The sequence below is a fragment of the Pelophylax lessonae genome (assembly GCF_965119305.1).
Source record: "Pelophylax lessonae genome assembly, chromosome: 4".
NCBI classification, from domain to species: Eukaryota; Metazoa; Chordata; class Amphibia; order Anura; family Ranidae; genus Pelophylax; species Pelophylax lessonae.
Window position 1 is genome coordinate 493,151,084 of NC_138771.1, and position 22,253 is coordinate 493,173,336.

The 22,253-nt window shown below is 43.0% G+C and overlaps 1 protein-coding gene and 1 long non-coding RNA gene across 2 annotated transcripts in view; one reads left to right on the plus strand and one right to left on the minus strand.

The window, feature by feature from the left end:
* Nucleotides 1–22,253, minus strand: part of LRP6 (LDL receptor related protein 6) — a 158,108-nt gene that overhangs the window by 71,515 nt on the left and 64,340 nt on the right. Inside the window, exons 4-5 of the mRNA XM_082255712.1 lie at nucleotides 4,652–4,848; nucleotides 3,088–3,219 (exon numbers count right to left, since the gene is read on the minus strand). Of these exons, the coding sequence (XP_082111838.1) occupies nucleotides 3,088–3,219; nucleotides 4,652–4,848 (329 nt within the window). The remainder of the gene's footprint in view (nucleotides 1–3,087; nucleotides 3,220–4,651; nucleotides 4,849–22,253) is intronic.
* The window catches only part of LOC309554153, a 476,173-nt gene continuing 462,915 nt past the window's right edge, over nucleotides 8,996–22,253 (plus strand). Inside the window, exon 1 of the long non-coding RNA XR_014225208.1 lies at nucleotides 8,996–9,083. This is a non-coding gene — a long non-coding RNA (uncharacterized lncRNA). The remainder of the gene's footprint in view (nucleotides 9,084–22,253) is intronic.

A 22,253-nucleotide genomic window follows, 5' to 3' on the forward strand; every position in this document is an offset into this window, starting at 1 on the left:
ATATTAATTTTTACAAAGTCTGCTGCTTCAGTGTTTTTTAGATCTTTTGGTCAGATGTTACTATACATAGTTAGTGAGGTTGAAAAAAAAGACATCAGTCCATCCAGCTCAACCTATGATGTGTGTGTGTGTTACTATGGTATACTGAAGTATAATTACCAGCATTTCAGAAGTGTCAAAAGCATTTATTGATAATGGCATTACGTTTATGCAAAGAGTCAATATTTGCAGTGTTGGGTTGACCCTTCTTTTTTTAGACCTCTGCAATTCGCCTTGGCATGTTGTCATTGTCAATCAACTTATGCGCCACATCGTGACTGATGGTACTGGCAGTGGCAGCCAATTCTTGCATAACCAATGCTTGGAGTTTGTCAGAATTTGTGGGGGTTTTTTGTTCACTCACCAGCCACTTGGGGATTGAACACAAGTTCTCAATGGGATTAAGGTCTGAGGAGTTTCTGGCCATGTACCCAAAATGTCCATGTTTTGTTCCCCAAGCCACTTGGTTATCACTTTTGCCTTATGGCAAGGTGCTCCATCATGCTGGAATGGCATTATTCATCACCAAGCTGTTCTTGGATGGTTAAGAGAAGTTGTTCTTGGAGGATGTTTTTGTACTATTCTTTATTAAGGGCTGTGTTCGTAGAAAAAATTGTGAGTGAGCCCAGTCCCTTGGCTGAGAAGCAACCCCACACATGAATGGTCTCATGATGCTTTACTGTTGGCACGACACAGGACCAAGCTCATGCTCACCTTTCTTCTCCGGACAAGGTTTTTCCCCGGATCCCCCAAACAATCAGAAAGGGGAATCCGAGAAAATGAGTTTACTCCAGTCATCAGCAGTCCAATCCCTGTACTTTTTGCCCAATATCTGTCCCTGGTATTTTTCCTGGAGGGAGATAGTGGACTCTTTGCTGCCCTTCTTGACACCAGGCCAAGCTGCTAAAATGTTGTGTGCTCTGTTCAGTTTCTCGAACTGTTAAAGTTCATGTAAATGTGCACTGCTTGGTGGCATCCTCACGATCACGCAAAGAGTTTTTTTTTGTATTTTGTTTATATTTTATGTTACCCTTTTGTCAAAAAAGCAAAATTCTTGACAAAATGGTTTTGCCTAAAAAAAGACTTAATATAACGACTAAACCTGTGTCTGTTGTGCATGTTCAAACCTTAATACCATATTCGATTGTTCACTCCAGCAGTAGTAGATAATGAGTTTGGAAATTGTAGAGAAATAGAGAAACGCATTACAATTTAACTACACCCATTCGATTTTAGACTACTAAAATGAGTTTTAGTCGACTAAAATGATTTTAGTTGACTAAAATGTACTAGAGATTTAGTGGACTAAATATGAATAAAAATAAAACAAACACTTGCAGAAGACTGAAATGGGACTAAAACTAAAATGCCTTTAGTTGAAGGTAAATCTAAAGGAAATCTACCAACAAAAGTTGTATAATGTGTATCCAGCTTTACACAGGAGGTCTAGCGCTAGAATTATTGCTCTAACGTTCACAGCAATACCTTGCATGTGTAATTTGAATACGGTTTACAAATGCGTGCACTTATGTATGTGTTCGCTTCTGCATACGTAATCGAAGTGATGCCGCGGGATTAACCTCAACGAGTTGGAACACATGCTATCCGAGCGGTGGATCACTCCAAAAAACGGGAAAGAAGAAACCTCCGATTTTGGGACTGTACCTTTATTATTGGTCTACACCTCTATGGACTTTTTGAACTACATGATATTGCACTTCTAAAATAGTCTCATTCTTTTTTATATTATTTATTCTTTTGAATATATTTATTAATATCCACTAAGCACTTACTCATGAATATACCGCACTCTGTCACCCGAGCATAAATGGTCATCCCTTATTCACAAATTTTACACCATAATTTATAATTCTGTGTGCACAAAAATCACTTCAGAAATAAGTTGTGGACTAAAGCAAAATAAATTCAGTTGCACCTTTACATGCACTTTGGGACCTACACACATTGCATCAATTGCAAATTTTTTTGATTGCACTGGGAATTGCACTATTGCACTTTGGAAATTACTAGAACATTCATGAGAGAAAAATAATTTGGATATATATTCTTATGCGTTGTTGCACATTTTGCACATTTGTATGATTGCACTTAATATTGCATAATTGCTCTTTTAAAAATTATTTAAGTATTCAGGGTCAAATACCAACTATACTTGTGTTTACATAGGATAATAGTGGTACACCACATCCCATTCTAGGATATAGCACACAAGAAATCTTGATTGCACTTGGAAAAGGCACGATTGCACTTTTAATATTGGAAATTGATTTCCCATCTCTGGGTTCTAACCAAAATATTTATGTATTCATTATCACATAGTAAGGGTAGTAGTGCCTCACCATCTTTCATTTCTAAATTTAAGCATATACCTAAATTGACGGTGAAAATACCCAAAGTTTAAATTTTCAAGGGTAGGCGCGGCATTTCACATATACAATATCTTGAAGGGGAACTGGGAGACCAGTTGCCCATCAGGTCCACCTTGCTTCTGATTGACACAAGATGGCACTGGGTGGATTTGAACGCCGTTATTGGACTGAATAAAAGCTATGAATCTGCTCACTATCATTCGCTGTCAATCTAAAACAAGGCGGGCCAAATGGGGAAACTGTTCACTTCATTTTCATCAGGCCCCGCCCACCCAACTCCAAAACACCTCAGCCATGTGCCTGTCTGTGCGATGGGCACAGTGGCTAATCAGGTTTCTGATAGGTACACAAATCTGGAGCAAGCACCAACAACTGTGGCGCAGAGGACCAACGGAAAATGCTAAATATTGCCCACCATACTCTACAAAATCTTTCCCCAAAAAATCTTCTCTGCATTCTAAGCTGCTTCTTGCAAATGTGACACATCCTATTAACTTTTCAACATTTACATAGAACTGACATCCCCCCACCCCCCCACAGTTCCAAAAAACTGTAAAGAGCGTTTCTGTATTTTTAAAGGAAATACAATTTAGGTCATTTTCACAAACAACCAACCTCATGCAGTTTTGTCAAATAGGGAAGATCTCGTCCGGCTTACCATGCATGCAGGTCTTCCCATCATCCTTGAGACGCACGCCCGTGGGACAGGCGCACTGATAGAAAGGCTCTGTTGGTGACATCAGACACAGATGAGAACAACCACCATTGTGACCAGCACATGGATTGGTAGCTGCAAAAAAAAAAAAAAAAAAGAACATAAATCAGACAGAGTAATAAGATTCAATTTGTAAGCATGGTTTTAACTTTCAAAGTAGAAAGTTCTTACACTTGGCCCACCTGCAGTGGTTAAGCTAGAGAGTGCCTTTTTGCAAGCTTTTGTAATTTGCTGTTTACAGAGGACCTAACTCTCATATGTAAGAATAAAGCTATGCTAACAGTAGGGAGGATAAATGCAGGGTCACAAGGCGACGGAAATACCCTCCTGGAGAAAGTTCTGCTCGATGTTCCCCCAGGACTTAGGTTACATTATCTCAGCAATCTGAAATCTGCCCATAGTCTTCTTCATTCTTTTGCAGTACTGGCCTTGAAAAAACACTAAAAACCAAAGCATTTTTAAAAGTAATCTTTGCAGTCTTTTCCTTCACTTCCTGTCCCATAGCCAACAAGAAGCGAGAGGAAATCCCTGCGAATTAAGGGAATTCCTTGGGGACGCCCAGGTCACCAGAACTAGTGTGCCCATTGGAAGATGTCCCGTCCCCTTTTCTGGGGACAATCCAAAAGATCAAATTTTCTTCTACTTTAAATAATGGTAAACAGGAAAAATAGAGAGGGTAAAGCTGGATACACACTAAACAACTTTTGTTGGTAGACTTTCTTTAGATTTACCTTCAACTATGTAGTACAAGGGCCTGCCTGATTGCATACAAATTGAAAGTGTTTAGGTCTGACCTCATATTATAATGGTTTTGGTAAGTCTGAAGGAAAACATCTGAAGAAAAACTTATAGTGTGTATTCAGCTTAAAGGGCCATACACACTAAGATTTTCTGAAGACTTTTTCCTTCAGATTTACCTTTTCTATGTAGTGCAAGGGCCTGCCAGATTGCATACAAATTGAAAGGGTTTAGGTTTGACCTCATATTATATGGTTTTGGTAAATCTAAAGGAAAAAGTCTTCAGAAAATCTTATAGTGTGTATGGCCCATAATTCTCCAAAACGAGCACAAGCTTTTTACTCCCTCTGCACTCTGTCCAAAACTTAAAAAAATCTTTTGCGCTTAGTTATACTTTGAGGGTGGGCACAGCTGGCTTTAGCACTCAGCTGAAGCCAACAATCATGCAGCTGGGTGGATCCTGACGAGGTCAAGATCCTTCCGGAGGCTGGAGAAGCTCTGTGACATTAGCTGACAGTGGGCTTTAGCCTACTGCTGGCTGAGTCAGGGTCACAAGAGAGCAAAAGTAAGTGAACTTCTGTGACCCAAAAAAGAAGTTTGTCCAAAAAAGCTTTTACCATACTTTTAATGCCAGTTAAGTCCCCACTGTGGAAATTTACCGTGGTTTCCTGTCCTGGTAAATGCAAAAGAACAAAGTGCAGTAATTAAAACAACCACTTTCTCTACTTTAAACTGAAATTTGCTTTACTGGATAAACCCGAGTACTAACCATTTGGCTGCCTCCGCTGACTGAACGCATGGATGTCCATAGGAGAGAAGATATTGGAGTCCACCTCGCGGCGTTCCTCACCAGTGTACTTGTTACATGCCAGGATAGAGTGTGTGGTCCAGTCCGTCCAGTATATTGTGTCCCCGAATAAAGTCAGAGCGAACGGGTGAGGGAGAGAACCCTTCACAACAGTTTGTCTAAGAAAAAAATGCAAAGTAAAAAGTAAAAAAAAAGACATACAAGGCTGCAAAATATCTTATATTCAGTCATTGACTAATAAGAGTAGAATCTCCATTTATGGAAACCATGTTGAAAAATACTTGATGAACTTCTAAAGCCAGCAAAAAATATTCAAACTGACCGAGAAAAAGGCTTATGAATTCATTGCCATTATGATTTATATTTCTATAGGGCTTTTCTGCTTGACAACTCCATACATTTTATCAGCTGATGAGGGCTTTTAGTGATGCAGCCATTTTAGGCAAACTCAGCACATATCATACCAGGGAAAATTTAAGACAGCAGCCAATACCAAGCTGCATATTTTTGGATTGGAAACGCATGCAAGGACAGAGAAAATGCATACGCCATGAGATAGAAACCAGGCCTCCCTGGTGCAGCAAGCAGAAGTACTAAGCGCAGGACTACTGTGCTGCCCCAGTAGCGTGCTTTTATCAAAAAATTTTACCAAAAATTAACATTTAAATACAACTGCAAGTCTAGTGGGACCCCAGTGATGAAAGCTCCCGGCTCCGTTACCACCTGGTAACTCGCAGAATTTCAAAGAACCCCCAAAATAGTGACACATTAAAGGAGTTGTAAAGTCTCAAGGTTTTTCACATTAATGCATAGAACCTTTGGTGCTGCAGCTGCCCCCCAGACCCACCCTCATTCTTAGCTGAACCCGGTCGTACCAGTGACAAACACAAACCCAGCAGCTCCAGCCAATGTCTCTGGTCCTCAATGGAAAGACTGATAGTAGCAGGAGCCATTGGCTCCCGCTGCTGTCAATCAAATCCAGTGACCTGGGAGTGGGGGGCACCAAGTCCTGCTGTCTGTGTCAATGGACGCAGCAGCAGGGCTCATGAGAGCGCCCAGGGGAAGCAGTTCTTTGTGGGGGCACCCGATGGAGAGGAGGGGCCAGAAGCGCTGACGGGGCACCCCAGAGGATCAGGGCTGCTCTGTGTGAAAACCCTTGCACAGAGCAGGTTAAGGGCCCTTTCACACGGGCGTTCCGCATGTCTGTATATCATCCTATTTTTTTGCGGATGATATACGGACATAATATATATGTCAATGGCATTGTGGATGTCAGTGGATGACCATCCGCTGACATCCAATTTTCGTCCTTTCAGTTCTGTTCCGTTCCAAAAAACGGAACAGAACTGAAAGGATGAAAATCGGATGTCAGCGGATGGTCATCCACTGACATCCACAATGCCATTGACATACATTATGTCCGTATATCATCCGCAAACAGATGGGATGATATGCGGACATATGGAGCGGATGACACAAGTGTCATCCTCTCCGTGAAAAAAAAAAAAAAAAAAAAAAGCACCGGAGCGGAACAAAAAAACTGAACGGCCGTGTGAAAGAGGCCTAAGACCCCATTCACACTAGCGCGACTTGTCAGGCGACTTGGTCGCCTGACAAGTCGCCGTGGGTCACCTGCCATTGATTAGCACAGGACCTGTTCTAATAGGAGCGACACAAGTCGCTCCGGCTTAGAAAAAGGGTCCTGTACTACTTTGGGGCGACTTGCATTGACTTCAATGATATGAAGTCCATGCATGTCACGTCGAGGTCGCCCCGGCAAGTCGTGTCGCCCCTGTGTGAATGGGCTCCAAGTATAACTTTTTTTTTTTTTGCAAAATAATAAACAACAACAACAAACCTTTGCAATCACTTTAATAATGGCTGCAATAGGTATGAACAGCTGGTGTTCTGCCGAAAACTCCAACCACGTCACTTTTGGTGACTCTACACCAGGAATATTTGGAGATTTCAACCACTTGGTGTTTTCACAGAACATCGGCACCCTATACACTCCAGTACACGCAATATTGAGTGGACATTATTAGTCAACCAGCTATTTGTCGCCGCCCAGGAGGCGGGCAGGTTATTGGTGACTAGCGAGCGGACTAAAAGTGTCCACTTATTGTAGCATGTAACGGAGTGTATACGCTGCCGCCTGTTCTGTGAAAACACGAAGGGGTAGAAATCTCCAATTATTCCTGGTGTAGAGTCACTGGAAATTACATAGTTGGAGTTTTTGGCAAGTTGGAGTTTTCAGAACACCGGCAAATTAGGCACATTCATTAAATATAATATGAAGGGGATACCGCGCTAATGTCCCAAAGAAAAAATTGTGTTAGAAAGCAGCCAACACCACAAAGGACAATATGTGTATACAAATAACGATAAGTGCAGCGCTAATTGTTAACCACTTATCTACCGGGCACATAAACCCCCTTCCTGCTTAGGCCAATTCTCAGCGCTGTCATGTAATACTGTACCCAAATGAAATTTTTATCATTTTTTTTTTTTTTAAACAAATCGAGCTTTCTTTTGGTGGTATTTTTATCACTATTGGGGTTTTATTTTTTGCTGAACAAAAAAAAAAAAAAAAGACCGAAAATGTTGGGGAAAAAAAAAAGAACAGTTTTTATAGTTTGTTATAAAATTTTGCAAACAGGTAATTTTTCTCCTTCAATGATGTTTGCTGATGAGGCGACACCGATGGGCCCTGGTAGGGCAGCACTGACCCGCACTAGTAGGTGGTACTGGTGGGCACAGTTGCTCTTCCTCTTCGGGACTGATGTCCCTCTTACAGCAGCGGCCGATCGGCTTTTTTTTTTCTCACGCTGACAGGAGGAGAGAAAAAAAAAAAAAGCTGATCGCAGGCTGCTGTTTACATCACGTGATCAGCTGTCTTTGGCTGACAGCTGATCACATGGTAAGGGGCCGGGAGCGGCCCCTTACTCTGAACTGTGGTCAGCCGAGTCTCATGCAAGGGAGGATGTAAACAGATGCCCTTCCGCCAATTCATGCCCGCGCTGTAGCCGTCTTTCGGCTATAGTGCGGGCATGAAGAGGTTAACACTCGTGATTTGATATAAATCAAATCGCAAAGGTAGGAAATTCTTAAAGAAAAATCAGTGCCAAATATATCAAATTAAGATATCAGTGATACCTCTTACTTCCATATATATTGTGAATATACATATATAAGTGATAGTTAAAAAATATAAGTAACCTCAAATTATTGTGAAAGGTGAACTAAATAACACCACAAAGCAAAATGCATATGCTATATCAACACAAAACGTAAAAAATTGTGCAGTCCATAAACTTGAAAGTCCAAATAAGTGTGTGAAACACAATTTCCAATCTTGATCAAAGTGGATATCGGATAATACCAAAACCCACGATAAACAATCAACACAGTGAAAGATTTCACCACCACCAGCAAAACGGGGGGCTTACCAGAGCAAGTGGACCCAGTTGGCATATGCCTAATAGATCAAAAGAGCAGTGGTGTATGAACACCTATAAAAGGGAAGGGGAATCACTGATATCTTTTATATATATATATATATATATATATATATATATATATATATATATATATAAAATTGACACCGATTTTTCTATAAGAATTTCCAACCTTTGCGATTTGATTTATATCAAGTCACAAGTGTTCTTCACAATTAGTGCTGCACTTATTCATTTAAATCACTGTAGTCGACAAGAACAGTGCCATCTTTGGTCTAGGAAAAGACCACTGGCTAGAGCTCAAAGATGGCTTTTTACATTAAAGTATAAGCATGTAAATGTTTTTCACAGCAAAACAATGCTGCTGCCTTGATTCCCAAGAACTTGCTCACACACTTTGTACAGTGGAAGGGCTCTTTGGAAAAGTAGTTCTGGGGGCATGCCTACGTCAATAAGATTTGATCTCCAAGCAAATTCCCTTATGAACCTGGTGATATTACAGGAAGTAATGAAAGCCGTTTCTTGCTACAGTAAGGACTCATGTACACTACAGCTTCTAAACGTGAGTTTTTTTGCCAAAGCTCCTAAACTTAAAGCGGAGTTCCACCTAAAAAAAAAAAACAAAAAAAACATAAAAATACCCCCAGGACAGTCAGGGCTAGTGCATTCCACAATGGATAGCCTCTGAACTGTCCCGGGTCGCACTTACCTGCAAGAAGAAATACTTACCTTAAAAATGTATTGTCCAGCGCTGCCATCTCAGGTGTGGGCAGCTTGAAGCCAGCGCGATCCTCTTCTGCGTCCTCTTCGGTCCCACGATGCACTGCACTGGCCCCGCCGTCACTTCTGGAGCTGCGTCATCCCTGCACAGCTTCTGGGCATTGATTCCTGGGAGCGATGACGTTCAGCTCCCAGGAATCATTGCAAGCCAGGAAGTGACGACGGGCCGTGGCCGCATAGGGAGGAAGAGGAAGTAAGGTGAGTATATTTTCTTCTAAAACAAGGTAAGTGAAAAAAAAAAAAATTGCGAGTATCCATTTGTTTTACAGATGACCCGGGGCAAGAAGATGGACCAAAGTAAAATTTTAGGGTGGAACTCCACTTTAACTCCATAAAAGACCATGGGGTTTATTTACGATAGGCAAATCTACTGTGCACTACAAGTGCATTTTGAAAGTGCAGTCGCTGTAGATCTGAGGGGTACATGCAAGGAAAATAAAAGAGCATTTTTGATTGTACATTATTGAATGCTAGAAAGTAGTAGAGCTTCCCCTCAGATCTACATGACTGCACTTCCAAGTGCACTTGCAGTGTATTTGCCTTCAGTAAATCAACCCCTATGTATCCATGCGCACACAGGCTTTTACAAGAGTTTAGAAGCTGGTGTGGTTAGGGGAGGTTTAACCTCCCCCATACGCGAAAGAACCACGTTCAGATAAGGAATGTTTTCACAGCTGGCTGCAAATCGTGGCAAAATCGCAGTGTTTTCCCCACAATCAGCCAGGCTTGTGTGTACATGAAGCCTTACAAAGAAAATACTAATAACCCTGATAAAACAAAACAATAATACACCCATCTGTGCTCACTCTACACTGTGCTTTCCATTTAAAAAAAAAAAAAAAAGTCTGGTGTTTGTTTGCAATACTGAAAGGCTTTTACCCAACTAAAACGTCTACACTGCGAGCAGCATTCTCAGAAAGCCATTGTAAACCCTCTCAGGAAAGCTCCCAGAATTTAGTATTCAATATAATAATCTAGTGAATATTTGCATGTAAATTTCTGTGTGTGCTAATCAGGGTCCATTCTGCTTCAAATGAAAGCCAGCGAGTGATTTTGTGTCATGTAGCCGGTCACAAGGAACTCTTTATGCAATCAGTCTGAGAACGCAGTGAAACAAAGGAGACTTTATGGAAAATCATGGAAAGTACGGCTTGTGTCCGCTGCCATTTCCTGCCTGGAGCTCTGGGAGATTATCACAAGTGTAATCAGACACAGGGAGCAATGAAAAACAGATCCCCCAGAGGTGAGCAGCCGGCTAAAGTAAACAGGTTTGCCCTGAGCCAGAGAGTCCTCACAGCTGGAACCGTTTGGTACTTACAAATAAAACAAATTTAGGTTCACCAACCCCTGGGAAGAACAAAGGCCTGGAGAAGGAGTATGAAGACTAAACACGCTGGTTAGACATATTCTCGTTAACTATTCCAGTGCAGTTTCTGCCTATTCTGGAACCACACACACGCAACCAATATACAATATGTGCCCAAACCTCAATTCCTGGGTGAAACAGCACAATAAAAAAGGGAAAAAAGCATTTCCTAGGATAAGGAAATGGCCTATAGGACTCTCACAAACATCTCTAGTCATTGCAATCTCCCCTTTCCCAGTAATCTATAGGTTCGCCGTAATGGATTGTAGGTTCCTTTGACCAGGGCCCAATTGGCCTTCTCTGAGATGTTTGCAGTCTGCGATCGGTAACTTCATCATTTTAAGTGAACCTTCCATTTCACATGAACCAACTACATGTACATCTTTGCATTACTAAATCAAATGTTCTTTGGAGTAAATAAATACCTCTTGTTTGCCACAAACCACTGCTGTTTCCATGCTCCCTCATATACCTCAAATCCTTGACTAACATTAGATGGTCTCTGGGTACAAGAAATGCAGGAAGTCCATTTTTCAGACAGATACTGCCTGACAGACTTCTACTAGGATAAGGAGTTAAACTGGCCATACATGGATATAAATAGGACTTCAAATTATGGTTTAGCAGGGACCAGCACATTTTCTATCCATGTATGGGCGCTGTGGTCGTACAGTTCAACTTCTGTAAAACTTCTCGGCTGGATTTTCCCCATTCGATCGGGGCTACAGACTATAGTCTGCAACGTTGACCGATGTGCAAGTCTCCTCACTGTCAGAATACAATAGTTCAGAAGGGGGAGGGGGGTGGGTGTAATTCCCCCCATCCACATCCAATGTGTGGAAGGGGAAATAGTGTCAGTTTTTCATTCAACCCGCAGGACATATGTGGGCTGCCTTTGTAAGGCAAGAACATAGATGATGCAATTTTCACTCGATTCCTCACACTGACTGTTGATGGGGGAATCCCTCCCGTAGAGCTAGTGTGTTCCCCTTAGGAGGGTGCGCGGGAGCCTCCATTTGGTGCACCTCTAGGACAGATGACTGCATGCAGGGCCAATAATCTGTCCCCAACCAAAAGTAACTGCTAAATGTGTGGATATATGAAAAATCTGTATACAACTGCAGCACCAGTCATTGCTTTGTACAGGCTTCCTGCCACAGCTAGTCACATACACGTTATTCCAGCCACAGGAATCAGCTGTCTGGCCCTAACCACAGGTGTGTATGAGCCATTAATGCTAAACTCTAGGAAACCTAAAAACCCTCCCCTGCAGTGCATGCACTACAAGGTTTATTGGCTGGTTTCTGTCTAGGGGACTTGATAAAGCACTTTTACCTACCTGATCTTCCCCACTACTATACTGCAGACTCTTCTCCCCTTTGCTCTAGCAGTCTAAGGCCTTGTTTACACTATCTGCAGAGACCAGTGTCCTGTCCTGTCCCCATGTAAACCCTAACAATCATATTTCGGTTAAATACAACATTGAAAATTTGTTCATGTGTTTTCTCATACAGCTTTCCATTGACCTCTGCATACTTTCTGTGCTTTATCAAGAATTGTAATTTACTCTCCTAGTTCTTGTATTGGATCTAGAGAATAATTAGTTGTTATGTTGTAGAGATCTGATGGTAGGTGGGTCTGAGTAAATTAGCAGAGACCACCAGACACCAGTCAGTCCACAAAAATGTTGTATGTTCTCAGCCCACAACAGGACTTTGAAGCGGAGTGCATTTCAGGCTGATGAACAGGTATGTTTGAGATAGGAGATAAAACATAGGGACACATGCATTGACTTCACAGAAATGCTGAATGTGTAATTTTTTTTTCTTTTTTTTCTTGCCTTGACAAATTTTTTTTTTTTTTTTTGTACAAATATTGAAGCTTTCTATATGTGGGAGACAGCAAGGAGCCTGTAGTAAATGTTTTTTAGATTCCCTGTGACCATCACAAGCAGTGTTCCCAGATTACAGACTAGAGGAAGTAACATGGGTTAGTTTACTAGTGGGTGTGCCATGGTCCTTGGTTGTATCCCCAAGTATAGTTTTAAAACATAGGAGGCCTGGTATTTTTCTAGGAAAGAGAACGATCCAGCTGTTCCCCTCAATATCACCATTTGTACAGAATAGCAGATACTGATGGGCAGCTAGGAGTAACAGACCTATTTTGTTCGAATGTTCATAAATACAGGCTCTTTATATTTAAAAGCTAAAATGAAGCCCACAAACGTTTTTTAAAGCCAAAGTATAAAAAGGGATTTTAGGTGTGGTGTGCAGGAGTACAAGAAATGTTAAATATTGTGAACTAGCAAAGTACTAATGAGACACTGACCATATCCCTGAGGCCAGCCAACCAAAAAACAGCTCATTACTAGATTTCAGCTGGCCATACATGGATCAAAATGTGGCCGGTTCAGCAGGGACCAGCCAAATTCCCATCCGCGTATTGGCCACCCCGATTGTACAGAAGTCAATCTACTGATCGATGCCTGTACAACCAACCTGTTTTTTTCTCTATAGTGCTGTGTGAGCAATTCCCCATCCACTTCGAATGTGTGAATGGGGAAATTAAATAATTTTTTTTTTCGGTCTACCCGCAGGTTGAATGGAGATGAATATATGGGCTGCCTTAGGCCTCATGCATACAGGGTGTTTTTCCCGCTGCTTTTAGGAGCGTCAGTAGTTCTTTTCTTCACAGCTCCGTGTTATTTCAGGAACTGTACGTGGCATTAGCGTTTTCAAGCTGCAAAAAAACCCCAGGGCCAGCGTGTTAAGATGACCAGCTGTAAAAACGCCTGACGTAATCTCGGGGGCATGGTGTTGCCGGACTTCAACTTATACTACCTAGCTGCCCAGCTGACCCAGTTATTTCATCTTGACAAAATTGACAGAGCCCGCTTTTTGTTACCGTTATGTCCCGGGTGGTCCTGCCCGACAAATGATCCTTTGTCGGTCATTTTGCGGGAAACTCAGGGTCCTGAAGTGGGGGGGGGGGGGGGGTAACACGGACTATGTTGTATCACTTTAGCCGAATTTGGGCGGTGGTAATGGATAAAATGCAATAGGATGCAATTGAGGATGAGGATTGGAGTCAGGCCCTCAAGACGTGCCAGAAGGTATCTCCTAACCTATCTGACCGTCTCACCCAGCTGTTCATAATTCACCGCACTTACCTTACCCCTATTAAGCTGGCACGCTATCGGTCTGATCTCTCTCAGGACTGCCCCATGTGTCGTACATCCCCAGGTACATTCTTTCACCTGCTCTGGCACTGTCCTCGGGTCCAGGGTTATTGGCAGCAAATTGTGGCCTTCCTACATGATACAATGGGGTCTCCTCTACAGCTGGACCCTAAGCAATGTCTTTTCATAGCCAGGAAACTGATAGCTAGGCAATGGATGCGGGAGAGCCCTCCTGAATTTAAACTATGTCTGAAGGAAGTTAATTCTGTCCTCCCGTATCACAAAATGTATATGAATAGGGGATGCCCCGCTAAATACAGTAAGATTTGGGACCGATGGCTCCAGAGCTCAGACACATGCGTTTAATGGTCGCCTCGCCATTCCTCTGCACTATGTTATGATTTGCACTTCAGTACCACTTCTTTCTGATTGCACAGTTTTGGTTATTCCTTTGTCTTTTTGTAATATGCTGTTTTGTTTTTATTTCAATAAAATCTAGGTTTGTAAAAAAAACGCCTGACGTGGCTAAACATGTGTTAAGGCTGTATACAGCTTGAAGTTGCGTCAAGCGTTTTTAAGCTGTAGTTATGTGATTTGGGAGTGGAAAAAAGAAGAGGCAGTGTTTGTATTTTTTTTTAAAAAAAGAACACCACAACTAAATGTGCATTAACGCCAATGCAAAACACATCTAACAATGGGATTTTTGTACTTACCGTAAAATCCATTTCTCTGAGTTCGATGGACACAGCGCTCCCTAAATCATAACTACTGGGTTATATTGCCTCCACCAGGAGTAAGACTAGGTAACACCTGGCTATGCCCATGGGCTGTTCTTAGCTTGGTAAATTACCTAGAGCAGAGAGGGGGGTTATCAGTTTAGTAGCAAGCAGCATTAGAAGTATCAGAAATTCATAGAGGAGTGGGTATTGTATCCGTCAATGAACTCAGAGAAATGGATTTTACAGTAAGCACAAAAATCCCATTTTCTTTCGTTCACACAGCGCTCCATAAATCAAAACTACTGGGATGTCCAAAAGCAGTGTCAAAAGGAAAATGAGGGGTGGGGAAATTAACCCAAACCATAAGAGCCCTTAAACCAGGACACAGGAGTCTTAACCGGACCACAGGAGCCTCGTCAAAAAAAAAAAAAAAAAGTTTGAAGAAAAAGACCCCCTCCTAAACAGCAGCCTGCAAAATGTTGCGGCCAAAAGAAGCATCCACCTTATAGAATTTTGTGAAGGTATGCACTGACGACCAAGTGGCTGCCTTGCAAACTTACGATATTGATGCCTGATGACGGAAAGCCCAAGAAGCACTCCGCATTGGAGTAGAATGCGCCATGACAGGGAAAAGTGGAACCTGACCTTTAATGGAATAAGCCTGAGACAGTCAGCTTGATCCATCTGGAGATGGTAGCTGAAGAAGCGGCCAGCGCTTTTCTTGGTCCGCCCATAACCACAAAAAGCGAGTCTGTCCTCCGAAAAGACTCCGTAGCTGCCAGATACACCCGAATCGCACAAACCACATTTAAGGTATGCAAAGCAAATTCTTTGGGATGAGCTGGCTTGGGACACATGGAAGGCAACACAATGTCCTCATTCAAATGGAAATCAGAGACAACTTTGGGCAGGAATGATGGACAGAGACGAGGAACCACTTTATCCCTATGGACAAACCAAATATGGACTGTGACAGGATAATGCCACCAGTTCCGATACCCTGTGGGCCGAGGTAATAGCCACCAAGAATGTCACCTTCTGGGATAACGTAGGCTAGGAAATCTCCCAAATATTCTCAAATGAAGGTTACTGGAGAACCGAAAGCACTAACTTTAAATCCCATGGCGGCAAAAGAGACCGTACGCCATATGTCAAACTCCCTGAATGAAGGTAAGAACTAAAGAGTGCATGGCTAGGGGTTGCTAAAAGAAGATTGCCAAGGCAGACACCTGGCCCTTGATGGTACTCAAGGCCAACTTCTGATCAATGCCTCGTTAAAGAAAGGTTAAGATCCGAGCCACAGAAAAGTATCAAGGATGAGTGCCAATCGACTCACACCAAGAAATGTACACTTTCCATGTAGGATCGTATATCTTGCTGGAAGAGGACTTCCTCCCCTTCACCATAGTAGGGATCACTGATCCAGACAGACCTTTATCCCTCAGTACCTGGCTTTCAATAGTTAAGCCATTATTTTTTTTGCTTGTTTATTATGTATTCGGTCTGACCAGACTTCTGAGGTTGAGCACCCCCATCCCCCACACACACACCTGTACTCTATCAGTGACCACTATCAAGTAGATATAGGAGGAGTCCCTTGTAGTGCATTAGCACATCTTTCCCAGCAAGGAGTGTTGTCTCCAAGGGTTAGAGAGGCTGGATTCACCCCTTTTTTATGGATAGTGTAGGACCCACTGATAATGGGGTACTTTGACGCAGTGGTGGGCTTGAGCATGATATGGCCATAGGGTGGGACTAAATCCCCCTTTTTATTTATGGATTGTCTCCATATTTGATAGTCAATTCTTTTGCATGTGTCATGCCTCCAGCATAAGGAAGTAATTAATTCTATTGGAACTTGTATTACCAATCTTGTCCACAAGATGCCACTGTGACATAGACTGTTATACAGCACTTTATGGTACTTCCTGTACTCTATTGCTGGATTAGTTCAACCCTTCTCTGAGGAGAATTTCCATTCTAAGATTTACCTCATAGAGACAGCCAGTCAGCATCTGAGGTTCCTGTGGGAAGATTTCTGAACCCCCCTTTGTAGCATCGCTGGTATGCTCAGAACTGTCAGTTATATACTCAACGCATATGTTTGTTAATGTTTGTATACTGACTGTATGCTTTGTTTATTTCCAGTTTCACCATATTCTTAATCCTATCTGATCAGTCCTCTCTCATATTCACAATCCTATTTGCATATCCATCTAAATGGAAACCTGTGATCACTATTCTATCTCTGGAATAAAGCCTTAAGTTACAAAAGGACTGGTTATTGCAGGATTAAAGGTTTAACTGTATGTTGAGCTGCACACGCCTGGGGCATACGTGTAGTGAGAACAGAACATGCATGTGTGCGCTATTCTTTTTTAATATACATGTCGCTTGGTCCATAGCTGCACCGGCTTTAGACATACATGTTCAGGGTTTGCTCCCCCAATTTTTTGCTTGTTTAATAGTTAAGCCATTAAAACCAGCGACTGTAAAGAAGGATGGTAGATTAGCCCTTGGGAGAACTGGTCCTCTCTGAGAGGAAGCCCCCAAGGGAGGTTTACAGCCACCAGGAAGATTGGAATATCTTCACTCTTGATTCCTCGCAGGAACTGCGGAAGAAGCTTGAGCCAAGGATGATACTGGCCTTACCATGGCCCTTGGGACACCTGCGGCATCTGTCAGAGGACCCAGTGACCTCGTCACAAACCTTGGTATCCTCGTGAGGAGGTGAACCTGCTAAAGGAGCTGCAAGTAGGACTGTGCAAACAGAACTGTCTTGAAGGTGGGTGGGTACCACCAGACTCAGAACCTGTATGCAAAAATCGGGAGAGAGAACTGCCTGTGTGACAGCAGCCGGTAAATCACAGCCTATGGTTCCTGAAATTTGTCCAGAGGAAGGACCACCCTGGTCAGAATTAAAATCAGACCTAGGTAAATAAATTCCCTGGACAGGGATAGGGGGGACCTTAGGTAGTTTGAACATCACCTGAACCTTTGCAAGAATTAAATCCGCACAAGGAGACTCAGGACCTAAAAAACCTGAAAAGAAAAAAAAAAAAAAAAAAAAACAAAAAAAAAAAAACTTTGCCCCCCCCATTCTGGGTACCCCTAATAGAAACATTCCGCAGATCTCCTTGACGCACACAAAAGAAGTCTACGGGGCCGGAAACAAGCGAAGATGTCCCCCACCCCTATAATCGGTGGAGGCAGACCTTCATGTTGAAGGGGTCTTGTCTGCTGGTCTAAGTTTACCAGACCAAGGTTGCTTGGAACTTCCCAGGAAAGATTTAAAAGATCCATTTCCCTTATTCTGTCCCAGAAGCACAAAATATACTATGGGCTGAGAAGGACGACTCCCGTCTGCATCGGGGCTCCTTCCCTTTCCTTGAGTGGCAGGAAGGTACTCTCCCCCACCCTCCCTGATACCCTTAACAATGTCATCCAGGGTAGCCCCAAACAGGTGATCGCCTTGAAAGGGCTTGGTCTGCGGATCAATTCTTAAGCCAAAGCACGCTCAACGCAGAAACAAAGTTTGGACAGCACAGCAGCTGTATCCAAACCTGCATCACAAACAAAACTGAAGTCCATGGACCAACTGGTCCACTAAATCAACATAAGGAGGGATTTAAGGATGGGAGGAGGGAACCTGCTGGCAGGTTCGACTGTCCCTGGAGGTTACCCGCGTCAAATTATTAAAAAAAAAAAAAAAAAAAAAAAGGCCAAAAAGTAGGGCTGCACGATATTGGGGGGAAAAAAAAAAAAAAAAACCACATTGCGATATTTTTTCCCCAACTATATATATATATTGCAATATTTATACCCGCCTCTTCCTGGTGTACATGGTACATTTGCCTCCCCTCTGTATTTGGTATCTTCTTGGCGGCCTCGGCCCACGTGCGCTCCCTCTGCCTCTTCTGTTTGTCCCTCATGATCGGACTGTGAAGTCTGTTCTCCCGGAAGGAGGGGGAATCTCTCTGGCTGGGGGCAGACGGAAACGCGGGAAGTGGGCGGCCGGTAACGCTGGGAGTTGTAGTCCTCTCCACCAGGCAGCTCATTCCCACCGGAAGCACACTCCCAGTCCCCACAATACACTTCTGCCCCACAGCACAGGGAACCAATCATGTCGTGAGTAGCGGCAAAGCGAACCAATCAGGTGTGCAGGCAGGCGTGATTGGTTCGCTGTGCCGCTGCTCACGGCGAGACATTTAACTCGCAAGCCAGCCTCTGTCAGTGAGGCTATGTTACGGCCAACCTAGCGTGTAGCTGCAGTCTGCACACGCTCACTGGCTGGGTTGGGGGGACCCCTGGATCTATATTATCCAGCCTGTCACCAAGGCCTGACAGCTGATTGTAGATCTCCCGAGAGAAAAAACAAAAAAGATGTAAGGGAGGGGAAAAAATTGCTAGGACCAGAGATCCCAGCCAGGGGCCTAGTTCCTTACTCCTGACTAGACAGATTAAAACTGATTATCTAGAGCAGAGATGGGGGGTTATATACCAAGCTGAGGACAGCCCATGAGCATTGCCAGGTGTTTTTTGTTCTGTCTAGTCCTATTCATGGAGGAGGCAATATAACCCAGTAGTTCAGATTTATGGAGAGCCGTGTCCATCGAACAAAAGAGAAAGTGCTTTTTAATTTCCTGGCGTCGGTACTGGCTTTGCAGCTTTTTTTTTTTTTTTTTTTTTTTTTAACACCCTGTATGCATGAGGCCTTAGGGGTGCCATTTCCATGGAAGCACATGTTCTAAACAGAATTCTACATGCGTCTGCATCACTGGAATGGTCATCAACTGGCCATAAGAAGAATTAAATCCTACAGAATAGAGAAGTGGCTCAGCTAAGAGCAGGCAGGCTCTGTGTGCTGGGTTACTTCCATGTTTGGATGCTGGGCCCTCCTGATCAGTGTGATGTGTGTGTCTCCATAGAGACCGGGGTCCGAGGATAGGAGCCGGTGCTGAGCCTGGCCGGGACTGCTGAGGAGGAGCCAAGATCCAACGTTATTGAAACCCAGGGGGAAGTAAGCAGGAACGAGTGGAACGTGGAGAGTTACTTATCAGCCCCGCCAGGGTCCTGGAGTCTGATCTTTACCTGAACACTCAGTATTGGGCACATGATTATCTGTTATCTGGTAAGAGTCCCATCCTTATCCATTGCCCCTGGGGACCTATTTGGTTGATGTCCCTGTCCCTGGTTACCTACTGGGTCCACTGTCCCTGTCCCTGTTGGTTGTTTGACTGCATGATATAGAGGAGTTGGTAAGGGTACCTTTATTTTGTCAATCTTCACGAGGGAACTGGAGTCTGTGAATCCAAAATATACTCACCTTCATTTTTCACACTTTTGCGGAGGTTTTTTTTTTGTCTCCCAAAATGTCTCCGCACATATTTTTCATCCTTTCACACTATCCGTCCGTCGGACGGATTCCGTTTTTCTCAGCGGTGGATCGAGCCGCCGATCCCCCGCTGAGCAGCAGGAGGACAGCTGTGTCTTTGCGCTGTGTGCGGAGACACAGCTGTCAGTTCCCCATGCATCTCTATGGGGGAAATCGGATGGGAACGGACCGTCGGTCTGTTCTCATCCGATCGATGGATGGAAAATAGGGTTTCCATCCGTCCAGATTTGATGTCTCCGCTGCCATCCGATGCCCCATAGGAATGCATGGGGGGGACCGTTCAGATCCGCAAAAAAAAAAACAGACAGGCGGATCTCAATGGTCCGCCTGTGTGAAAGGGGCCTAATGAGGAATGTTTGGTCTTTGAGCCCATTTGGACCTCTTTTTGGACCTCTTTTTGGACTTTATTCATGTTGCATTTATATTTGACACTGTGTGGTCATATGCATATATATTACACTGTGTTATATATTTGTTTTCACCCAAGCACTTGGGTTATGTGCATATAACTTATATTCAGCAATTTTAGTGTGCATCATGATACAAGATGTGTTTTCACTGATGTATATTATTTATGTGCACTCTATTTACACAGTTTGAGCGCACGCTTCATTTTTTCACTATTTAAAAGCAGAAATCTGCCCTGGGACCCCTACCAGACTTCAGGTCCAGACAGAAATCTGTAAAAGCCAAATATGATAATAGCAAGAGAACATCTTACAAAGGGATAAATGCGGATAAACAAATATCAGATTCATTCTCACACGTCAAAAAATTCTGTATGGCAATGCAGAGTGTTTTTATTTTAGAATGCAGAGAATGAGGAATTTCTTCCAGACTCCGCCATCCAGAGTCATGACGTGAGGTGGGAAGTAAGAATTAGTTAATGGTGCATGTAATACACATAATTATTTCCTGCTGGTACAGAGGTGGAGAGGCTAACAAGGACCGGAAGAGCAGCGGTCACACATCCATATAAAGGTGCGATAGCTATGAAAATATTTCCTTTCTGGAAATCAACACAACGCATGACAAGTAAAATCAAATCAACTGCTACGAACGTTAACAAGAAAACAATGCAACTTAGCTAAAGTCAACGTGAACTTGAAAAAGTCTATGCCCCGTTACACAAACAAAATGTCGGGAGACATCTGCCGGTTCAGGAAAAAAAAAAATTCCCGACATTCTGCCTGTGTATGTCGGTCTGTCGGATGTGCATGCTGGAAAACCAACAGCCGTCCAGCTCCCGATCATCGCTCTCAGCCAAATGGCAGAGAGCACTGATCAGTGTTCTGGCGAGGGGGTCGTCTACCTGTCCGAACACAACAGCGGGGGAGATCGCTGTACTAACCTCGCATTGTTAGTACAGTGTGTCCGTTGTTTTTTTTTTTTTTTTGTGCGATCCCAAAAAAAAAATAAATAAATAAAAAAACAGTTCATAATGCATCCACCCTCTCATGCACCGATAGACAGTGAACAGGCTGCAGTAGTCTGTGACCCAAGAGCACACTGGCCTGCATGTTCACATTTAGCAGGAAAGGGGAACCCAATAACCAGACAAGTGTCTTCTTGGCACTCAAAGTCGTGTTCTCAGAGTCAACATTTAATAGAGAACTTTGATTTACTGCAGTGCAGTGTACTTTGAAATAAGGTCTTGCACCCTACAGACACACCATACCTATCCTAGGTATCCACAAATCTACATTAGATGTTAAAGATTCACTGAGCTATACATTATTCACACTTTTTTTGTACAGAACAGAGAAAACATGCACAGCAAAGTCAGATGGCAACCAGAGGCAGATCCATTTGCTTCTAGTTATCTCTTGGATTGGCTTTATTTTCTTAATGGATGAATGAATTCCATCACTCCAAACAGTTCAAGAAAGCTGGCAGCACTTTACACAGCAGAGCTGGCAGAAGCTCAGCAGTCCTATGTGTGCTGGGGGGGGGGGGGGGGGGGGGGGACATTTGGGGGACAACCATTCCAGGCATCTCACAGCATGTGAGCAGCAACACTGAGAAGTGTCACGGCTCTTCAAACACAAATCTGAAGTACAGCCTTCTAAGGCCACAAAAACATTATTCCACCATTATTCCCACCTTTTTCCTCTTGCTAGGTGATATTGCTACAGCACAATCTTAATGTTATATTTAGAGTTTTTTTTTTTTTTTAATTAGACAAGCGACATGGAGTCACAAAGCAAAGTAACACTACAGATAACTATAAAGGATCATCTCAGATCTAATCTACCTTTATAGAAATTCCACCCTCCATGAACCATAAAATATTGCATTTTGCATTATAGGAAAGCACGCTCACCTTCCTTCCCGGCAATGCTAATAGCATTTCACCAAGAAAGATTTTCTAGCAGAATATGTGCCATGTGCTGTACATCCTGGCTCTATTCTTTGCATCCCATTCCACCAGGCTGTCCAATAGTTGGAGGTTTGCTGCAAGACCCAGAATAAGCGGCAGCAGAGATGGCAGAGATTGAAGTATCCTTTGGCCAATTAAAGCATCACTAAACCCACATCATAAAAAAAACGTCTTCATAAATGCTATATTACATGCTTTTCATATCCACTCAGTCACTAGGAGATAAATTTTCTGCAAAAAAAAAACCTGGTTGATCCTGCTGCTCTCCGTCTTCACCTTCTGTTCAT